General features: G+C 36.8%; 1 protein-coding gene across 1 annotated transcript in view; it reads left to right on the top strand.

Moving 5' to 3' along the window:
• The first annotated feature begins 2,634 nt into the window (after nt 1–2,634).
• ANKAR (ankyrin and armadillo repeat containing) overlaps nt 2,635–10,328 on the top strand; it is a 90,403-nt gene continuing 82,709 nt past the window's right edge. Inside the window, exons 1-2 of the mRNA XM_004385587.2 lie at nt 2,635–3,360; nt 6,098–6,535. Coding sequence (XP_004385644.1) covers nt 2,760–3,360; nt 6,098–6,535 — 1,039 coding nt within the window. The 5' untranslated portion in view covers nt 2,635–2,759. The remainder of the gene's footprint in view (nt 3,361–6,097; nt 6,536–10,328) is intronic.

The following is a 10,328-nucleotide window of genomic DNA, read 5'->3' as shown; positions in this document are numbered from 1 at the left end:
TAAAACATGATACAGTGGGTACAAGAGAAATTCTATCCCCAAACAGTCACCAAGAACCTCCATGTTGCTAAATTCAGTGGAAGAGTTTCAGTTATCTCCCCTGACCTAGCAGCAGCATCCAATGATGTTGGCCACTCCCTTATTCTTGAAACACTTCTCTTAGCTCTGTGGTCAATCTTGTTTTCCTTCTGCCTTCCTGTTTGCTCTTTGTCATTGCTCTCTATCTGACCTTTAAATGTTAAATTTCTAAGGTCTCCATTATAGGCTCTCAATTCTTATTCTGCATTCTCTCCCTTGCTAATTTAACCACTCTCATGGCTTCAGTTACCATAAGCATGCCCAAATGTACATATCTAACTCAAGTTGCCATTCTTAGCCTAGATCTGTGTATCTAAGGTATATCTGACATCTCTGCTTGGCTCTCTCACAGGTACTTCAACATCAGTACGTCCACAACTGAACTCTTAATCTTGCCCTGATCCTTTTATTGCTCTGGTCAAAAATGAGAGCATCACCTTCACTCTAATTTCTTCCTTAACGCCTTACCACTCAATGTGTTACCAGCCTGCTACCTCCTTAGCATTTCTCAAATCCGTCCACAGCCCTCCACTGCCACCACCCTAGCCTGCACCTAGCTTCCCTTGCCATGAACCTAGTCTCAGCTTGTAGGATAACATTTAAAATCCTTAACTCATTGTCCTGCGTGATCTGGCCCTCACTTCCTCTACAGCCTCATTTGTGCCACCATCTCCCTTGTTCTTAATGTAAGGTTTTGTTCAGTTTCCCAAAAATTTCAACATTCTTCTCACCTTAATTCTTTCCCATCTGATGCTCTGTATCCCTGGAAAAACTATTCCTTCAACTGTTTGCTTGCATAACTCTTTTTTATCTTTCAGGCTCAACTTAAAAGTTCACTCCCTCACAGCAGTCTTTTCCAACCCCAGATATAGGCTACTTTTCTTCATGTGCTGTCATTATGTCTTATATTTATCACATTGTTAAACGTATCTGTATAGTTATCTGTTTAGCTGTGTGCTCCTTGAGGTTTTTGTGTCTGCTCTGTTTTTCAGAATCTTCAGCTCCTAGCACAGTGTGTGGCTCATGATAGGTGTTCCACAAATGACTGCTGAATGAATGATGTCAGGAGGGATTCCAACTCAGGGGTACCTCAAAGTCCGGTTCTTTCACCTCTGCCCCTCTTTTTCTGTTTTAGCAGAGACAAGTAGGAGAGTAAGCAAATAGTAGAGAAGTACGGCGCCTAGAGCACGAGGCTGGGCGGAGTAGCGGGAGGCACCGACGCCTGGGCGCGCAGAAAGGCTGTCCGCGGGGTTTCTCGTGAGCCGCGGGCCCGCCAGCCCTGGGCCCCAGGCCCAACGGCCTCGACCCGCGCCCAGCGGCCGTGGCGGCAGGCGAGCCCGAGAGCTCCCAGGAGGGCCGGGCGGCCACAAAAGGCCAAACCGGATTCGCTGGTTCTCGCTGCAGGAAAGCGCCTCTCGGATCCTCCCGGAGCGTCTCCCCTGGTCCTCGCCCACGCGGAGGACCTGACCGCGGACCCAGCCTAGAGAGAAGTCGTTTGAGCCGGAAAACCAGAACCTGGGAATACTCCAGGGACCCACGTGGACGCAGCTTCCCTTACCTGGACAATAAAAATCATTTCAACGTAGGTTTCTTCCTCGTTCTTTCCCCTTTCCTGTGTCTGTGGCAGATGGGAGCTGGTTGTGGGCATAGGTCTTGGACTTTAGTACGGACAGATGTGGGTTCTGATCCTGAGAGGTATGAAGCCAAAGGAGAGTCCTGTATCCAATCTAGCCTCCGTTTCTACGTCTATAAATTGGGAATCAGAAAGCCTATTTCTCTGAGCAGGGTTGTCAGAGCGTGGTCCCGGGACCAGCAGCATCAGCATCACCTGGAACTTCTCAGATCATGTAAACTATTTGGCCCCATCCCAAATAACTGAATCAAAAACTCTAGAGTGGAGCCTGGCAATCTGTTTTTAACAAACCCCAAGTGATTTTGATGCAGGCTAAAATTTGCGAACCATTGTATAATTAGAGACAAACGAAATAGGTAAAATATTGTGTATAAAGAGCCTGGCACATAGCAGATGCTCAATAAGTAGTGGTTCTGTTTATTATTATTGCAGGAACTGAGAGACATTCATAGCGACCGCATAGGATAGAGTAGGTTTTCCAAGGAGTGCCTCGTAGATTCGAACTGCTGACATTTTGCTTAGCAGCCTAACATTTAACGGCTGCAGCCACTAGGGGTCCGAGAGACATTTAGTTGCATAGAAATAGAAAGCTTCTTTCCTTCTCTCCCTCCCTCCCACCCTTCTCTCCTTCCTTCCTTCCTTCCCTTTTTCTTAAGCACGTACTTATTTTCTTGCTTCAAAAATCTGAAAACAAAATAAACGTATGTATATGCAAAAAAAAAAAGTATGTAATAAGGATTTCTCATACATAAACTTAATTTCCTTTTGACATACTTCTTAGTGTCTTTTGAACAGAAAGTGATTAATGTTATGGTTTTTTATGATTTTAACTATTTTAATTCAAATGTCAGCTTTCTTATGCTGCAATTAGTTTAAGGTTGAAAAATGTAACGATTGACTATAAAAAAAATTCATCTTATAAAGATCAAAAGTACAGAATTATTTCTTGAGAAATCCAGGTTCATTACCATGACAAATTTTATTGGTTGTCTTTTCATTTTTATTCATTATAGAAACTTCAAAAAGGACATATTAAGCTTCATTCGAAATGCTGAGATTGCCGAAGAAAGGATTAACTAGATTTGATCAGGTTCAAGATGAAGAAACCTACCTGGAAAATTTAGCAGTACAAAGAAATGCTTCTGCTTTTTTTGAAAAATATGATCGGAGTGAAGTACAGGAGTTGCTTACTACTGCACTAGTTAGCTGGTTGTCTACCAAAGAGGATGTTCGCTCTCAAGTAGACATCCCATGTGGAATTATGAGTCAAATAAATAGTGTAGGCTTTTCTACTGCAATCCTACTGACTCCTGTGGATCCTACTGCCCTCTTAGACTACAGAGAAGTCCATCAGATCATAAGGGAGTTGTCTATTGGAATTTATTGCTTAAATCAAATTCCTTCAATCAGTTTAGAAGCTAATTATGATCAGAGTTCTTCTTGTCAATTACCTCCAGCTTATTTTGATACCAGAATTGGGCAAATTTTGATCAATATTGACTACATGCTAAAAGCACTATGGCATGGAATATACATGCCTAAAGAAAAACGAGCCAGATTCTCTGAATTGTGGCGTACTATCCTGGACATTGATCCAGATGGGAAGCCTCAAACAAATAAAGACATTTTTGCAGAATTTAGTTCAGCAGGTAAGATAATTTGACGGTTGTAAATTATTTTCATTAAAATCCATTTTGTTTATTTAAAAGTAATTTATCTGTGGCTCAGTTTTATGTATTTAGCCATCACTTCTTAATGGAAGTTTTTAAAACTCCAAAAGCTCTTTTTAAGAAAACTTGATAATTTTAAATGCCACCAAAATTATGTTTTAAATCAAACATCTTTCCTCTTCATCTTAATCTGCAATTTCTGCAGAATAGATCATGTTCCAGACTACATGATGGAGAGTTTTCTATGTATACATTTTGTCTTCCAGGGCCTAAGCAGGAAGATAGATAGAGTCAAGAAAAGAGTAGAATTGGAGTGCAATTAGAAAAATCTACAAAGTTGAAAACAAAATGATTTTGCCAGATTGGTTAGCCTTCTATATTGCCATTTTATAAACCTCAAAAAATGAATGATATAATAATAATTGAAGTTAAGAGTAAATGTGAATCAGCAGTCTAGGTTGTGGTATTTTAGTAGCATTAGGTTTCATGAATATTTATTCTTGATTCACCAAATTTTTAAATTCCTCTCTTGGAATTCTCTGTACTTCTCTAAGGCTTGTATATAAATAATGGATGCTGTTAAATCCTGACGCATCCCCTTTAGCGTATCTAAATTTTTATAGGAGCTTTAAAGAAAATTTCCATGGTTCCTTTGTAGCAGACCAGGTGGAATAGGAAATGTGTGGCCCAGACACTCCTGTCAGCGGCTTTCATTCTATAATACATCTAATCTCTTTTTGAATAGATTTCCAAAGTTTCTAGATACAGGCTTAAAAATAGCTCTCAATTTTGGTAAAATTGTACTTAGATTTCACTTGATTGGAGAAGCAAGCATAGCAATATTATTTTATGGATTTTATGGCATCTGAAACTAAAAAAGGAATGCCAGCCCATCCTCTAGGAATAAAATGTCACAAAGATGGCTTCTTCCTTGACTATCCTGTAAACATGTCTGTTGATTTGTGTATTGCATGTAAACTGACTGCACAGTAAGGGGTTTGTATTAAAAAATATAATATTTTCAGTTACTAGGTTTGTTTGTTTTTTTCTTTAGAGATGTCTCTCTAGACACCTTCATCCTCCTACTTCTGCCTGATTGCCCTCTAGGTCTGCTGCATGGTTATTTACTGCTCTCTGAAATACATTGTCCTTCTCTTCTGCTTATTCCAGACCCTGATTTTGATCAGGGAGGATTTCCTCACATATCTGATGATCCTTACTGTTTGTTCACACTTAGGAGTGAGGCAGGAACAAGGCTTGTTGACTGGTGGACCTCCATTTAGGATGATCAGGAGGATCCCTTGGCGCACTCTCCTCCAAATGTCATATCTGTAGGTGTTTTCTCTTTGGTTGGTCCATTGCCTCCAATCTTCTACCTGGAAGGATAGCAATGAGTCTGGGGCCAGAAGAGGAGAAGGGGCTGTGGATCTCTTTCTTTGTCACACAGACTCTCACTTAACCTCTGTTCCGAGCACAGCTGCTCTCCCTACCTTCAGCTGTGCTTCTTGTCTCCCAGTCTAGAGCCTTTTTGGACCAATCTCTGGAGAGTAAGCCTGTCTTTTGCCATGGTGGGGGAGAGGAATTTGCCTGGTTGTTCTGTTTGGAGAAGGGGTCTTGGGGTCTAACTGCACTTTACTCAGACTTTGAATCAGTCCTCCTTTTTATATTCTTACACCACGATCTGTCCTTCTTAAGTTAGCGACATGCTTCCAATTTCTAAGCCTTTCTGGGGTTCTGTGGTGAGAGTTGACTTCTTGCATGTTGACTCCTACCCATCCTAAAGCTACAACGTTTTATAGAGGTATAAACAATACCCTGGTTTATATGTAGATTTTTTTTTTTTTTAACAGAGACACTTTAATTTCTTTATAATCTCTTTATAATTTCTCTTACTAACCCTTGTGCAAAAAAAAGATGATGAATAATAGTGGCCATTTAAAAAACTCAAGAATATTCTAACTTTTTATACATTTAGTGAAGAACCAAAGGGTTGGGGGGAGACACACTGATGTACCATTTACACCTTAAGGCACATATGTTGAGAACTCCACATTTTCTACAAAGTCATATTTTATGACTCAAAGCAGTTTTCTCAAGGCTAGACTGAAGGTTACATAGTAGATGTTACATTCTTAAAAAGACAGTTTAACAAGAAAGTCCTTAATTTGATAATAAGTGGCAAGAAAATATAACAGAAAATTTATCATTTATAATAGAGTAAAATCAAGTTTCAATTCTTATTTGTTTCATCATGATTAGTTAGCAGGCAGGTTCTTTGTTTATTGTGTATGTTTAGCTCTCATCTACAAAAAGAAAAAATGTATAATATTGGGTCTGAACAAGCAAATTATACTTTTAGCCCAAGTGAGAAGCTGATTCCCTAGTTAAAGAGAGATCACATTTTGTTGTTGTTATCCTTTCATATTTTCCTTGCTTAAAGATGGGACTTATATTACTGTGTTTCCTTGGTATTGTGTTTCTTTCCTCCAAACAGAATGGGAATCTATTATTTTTAATCTCATAAACTCCAATCTTTCTTCACTCAGTTACCCACTCATCCACTGCTTTTCATCTTCCATAATTTTATTGGCAACTCATTATTCCTTTACTGTCTTGTTAGTAGCATTTCAAGATATAACTGTGTTTAATCTGCTGTTTATCCAGAAGCCAAATATGAAGTTTTCATTGTCTGAAATTTTTCTTTTTTACTGTGAAGGTTTGATTGATATTACAAAGGATCCAGACTTTGAAGGCATATATGATGAAGACATGAATGAAGACCCAACATATAATCCAAATAGCCCTGAAGAAATAGCTGTGTTTATGAAATATGCTGAAAATATTCTGCTAAAGTTGACATTTAGTACCACACAAGTTCAACAGTATGAAAATGTCTTTATATTTGAAACAGCCTATTGGCTTACTAATGCTATAAAATATAATCAGGATTATCTTGATATTTGTACCTACCAGAGACTACAGCAAAGATTGTATCTTCAAAAAAAGGTTATTCAAAAACACTTAGAGAAGAAACAGGATATTAGAAGAGGGTTGGGATACTTAAAGTTAATATGTTTTCTGACTCCATTTCTACTGAGTTTAAAAAAGAAGATGAAAGTTCCATATTTAAGTTCTCTGCTTCAACCTTTTTCAGGTAAGAGTATCATCAGAACACAAAAATATAGGTATATGTGGGCCTAGGCATGTAACCTAGTTGTAGCTTTGTTAACATAAAAACTGTTAGAAGGCAAGAAATAAGAGAAAACAGAATTTAATGTATCCAAAATAATTAAAAATACTTAGTATATGTACATAGTATTTGGGCTGTGTGCATATATTTACATCGATTATTATTATATTGATTATTTATTATTGATGTTAATATAATTGATATATATTACTCAGAAATGGTTAAAACTCTTGCATGTTTTTGCTTTACTCACTGCAGTATTGAGTTGCTTCTAAGTGATGAGGAAAATGTTAAGAGAACCTCAACTTCAGTAAAACCTGGGCAAAATTATTAATCTATGCTGTTAATTGGGCTTCTTTGACCTGTCCTTTCTTTCCAACAGAAAGATAAAAACCTGATATTGAAAAGTGGGAAAATAGTCTTCTGTAGCATTTTACGGTAGAAATGAGTCAGATCTTGAGCCTTCAGCCCTGTTTAAAGTCTGAGGTTAAAAATGGATGGAAATAGTAAAAAGAGAGAGATACAAATAGGAGGTGGAGAATAGATAGGGGCTGGGGGAGAGGGAAAGGGGAAATCAGCAGGGATGATTTGAAGAAGACTCCAAGACAATTTTTAGCCAGAAGTTGATAAAGGGAATAGCTTTCAGCCAAAAATAGAATCAAAAGAGAAATAAGGAAAACATGGCTCCACATTTTTAAATTAGTTTAATCGTGTCAAAGGGATTTGGCTTAAATTAATTTAGAATAAATGGATTGGAATCAAGCTTTAATGATCTTCCAAATAGAAAATACATTAGTCAACTGTCATGCTTTTCTATTGAAAACATAATATATGCCAAAGTTATAGCAGCGTAAGGGAAAAAGCCTTCTGTTTTGTTTTTACATTTTTAGTATACAGATCTTTTTTTTAATGACATACTTATTTGAAAAACACTCTGAACAATACAAAATAGTACAAAGGTAGTAAAATAAATATTCATCCGGTCATACCACTCAGAAATAATCATCATTTCTACCTAAACATGTACAAAATGAAGTGTATAAGGACAGCCATTGTATCATTTTTTGCTACAATTTATTGAGTACTTACGCTATGCCTGGAATGTTCTAGGTGTTCTCCAAGTTGTAATTTATTTATTCCTCACAACAATCCTCTATGAGATAGGTAATATTATCGCTATCTCATTTAAGAGGATGCTTAGGTAGAATGAGGCTAAATGAGGTCACAAAGGTTAATAAGTGGCAGAGCCAGGATTTGGATATAACTATCTGGCTTCATGCTGTTAAACACCGTTGTCTTAGTCTCTTAGTGCTGCTATAACAAAAATACCACAAGTGGATGAAGATAAATTTATTTTGTCTCAGTTTAGGAGGCCAGAAGTCTGAATTCAGGGCACCAACTCTAGGGGAAGGCTTTCTCTCTCTGTTGGCTCTGGGGGAAGGTCCTTGTTTCTTTTTAACTTCTGTTTCTTTCTTCCTTGGTGATCTTCATGTGGCATGGCATCGATCTTCCCCTATCTGTGTTTCCTTTCTTCTGTGCCTAATCTGCTCTTTTTATATCTCAAAAATAATTGACTTAAAACACAACTATACTGATATATGGTCTTATTAACATAACAAAGAAAATCCTATTTCCAAATGGGATTACATCCACAAATCTAGGGGTTAGGATTCACAACATATATTTTGGGGAGACACAATTCAATCCATAACAGTTGTGCTCTGCTGTTTCTCAATTAAGTGCTACCCCAAAATCAGAAACAACCTTAATGTCCATCAATAGAGAACTGGTTAAAGTATATTTGCACAATTAATACTATGCAATCATTAAAAAGAATGAGGTAGATTCATATGTGCTAAAATGAGATAATCTCTAAGATACGAGTGGAAACTGGAAGAAGAGAAACAGTGTGCTTCTCTTGTGTTTGAAAAGAAGGATGCAGACTGATAGTAGCAATTCCTCTGGAAAGAGGAATTGAATGCCCAGAAGACAGACGTAAGAAGGAGATTTAATTTTCACTGAGTAAGTTTTTGTATCTTTTGAATACTGATGATGTGTAATGTATTACCTTTCCACAAAATAAAAAAAAAAAAACAACTTTAAACAAAATTCAACTATTTAAAAAAGACATTTGGTAAACACCTTCCAACACTGTATAAATACTTTGGGGAAAGTTTCTTAAATGATGATGTTTTATTATCTCACATAACAAGGAGTTTGACACGGGTACTTCCAGACTTGCTTAATTCAGAAGCTCAGCAATACCAGGGCACTGAGTCCCCTTTGTGCTGTTTCCTTGGTTTGGTGGTTCAGTGGTTAACAGCTTGGCTACTAACCAAAAGGCTGGCAGTTTGAATCCGCCAGCCACTCCTTGGAAACCCTATGGCAACAGGTTTGGTTTAGTTTGGTTTTATCATTCCTTTTGCATTTTATTAGTTGGAACTGTCCCTCATCAACTCTTTGGTTGTCCTGAATGAGAATTCAAGATAGAAAAGGTAAATACTTAATTTTCATTCTCTCCCCCACCCCCTGCCAGTTTTTAAAATACTGAGTAGTTGTTCTAGCAATCCCCAGTCATTACCAATGATTTGATTTAAATTATCATTACGAACCCATGGGTTTTCATTAATTTATAATTCATCAGAGCCTTAACATTTTTTGTAAATTGATAGACTTTATCTTTTAGAGCAGCTTTAGGTTTATAGAAAAACAGCTGATTGTACAGAGAGTTCTCATATATCCTTCTTCCTAGTACATCATTTCCCCTATTATTAACATTTTGCATTAATGTGGAAATTTTGTTACAATTAATGAGCTAATATTGATACATTACTATTAACTGAAGTCCATAGTTTACATTAAGGTTCACTCTTTGTGTTGTACATTTTTAGTATAAAGATTTCATTGTTTTTCTAAAAATTACATATGCTTATTTGAAAAACACTCTTTTTTTCATATATCCACCATTATAGTATTATACAGAATGGTCTTACTCTAAAAATCCTTGGTGCTTCACCTATTCATCCTTCCCTCCTCCCCTTGAATCCCTAGCAATCACGGATCTTTTTACTGTCTCTATAGAGTTGCCTTTTCCAGAATGTCATATACTTGGAATTATACAATATGTAGCATTTTCAAACTGGCTCCTTTCACATAGCAATATGCATTTAAGATTCCTCTGTGTATTTTTGTGGCTTGATAGCTCAGTCCTTTTTTAACTGAATAATATTCCATTATATGGATGTAACACAATAAAAACTACTCCAGCTTTCTTTTAACTTGTGTTAGTATAATATATCTCTCTTCACCACTTTACTTTTAATCTGCATCTTTATATTTAAAGTGAGTTTTTTGTAGACAACATATAGTTGGGTCTTTCTTTATTTACACTGACTATCTCTGTCTTTCACTTGGTATATAAATATATTATTAAAACTAGAGAAGATGAAAAAGAAACAGAACAAGAACAATGAGTAGAAAACAGTTACAGACATGGTAGATATTGTTCCAACTATATCAATAATCCCTTTAACTATGAACGATTATTGATATAGTTGGAACAATATCTACCATATCTGTAACTGTTTTCTACTCATTGTACTTGTTCTGTTTTTTTTTTTTCTTTTTTTTATTGTACTTCGGGTGAAGGCTTACAGAACAAATAGTTTCTCATGAAACACTAGTACACATATTGTTTATGAAATTGGTTAACAACCCCACAACATGTCAACCGTCTAACTTCTCAACCTTTTTTTTT

Source organism: Trichechus manatus, unplaced genomic scaffold (genome assembly GCF_000243295.1).
Source record: "Trichechus manatus latirostris isolate Lorelei unplaced genomic scaffold, TriManLat1.0 scaffold00142, whole genome shotgun sequence".
Taxonomy (NCBI): domain Eukaryota; kingdom Metazoa; phylum Chordata; class Mammalia; order Sirenia; family Trichechidae; genus Trichechus; species Trichechus manatus.
The sequence above is the reverse complement of the archived record's forward strand: the minus strand, read 5'-3'. Positions and strand labels throughout refer to the sequence as shown.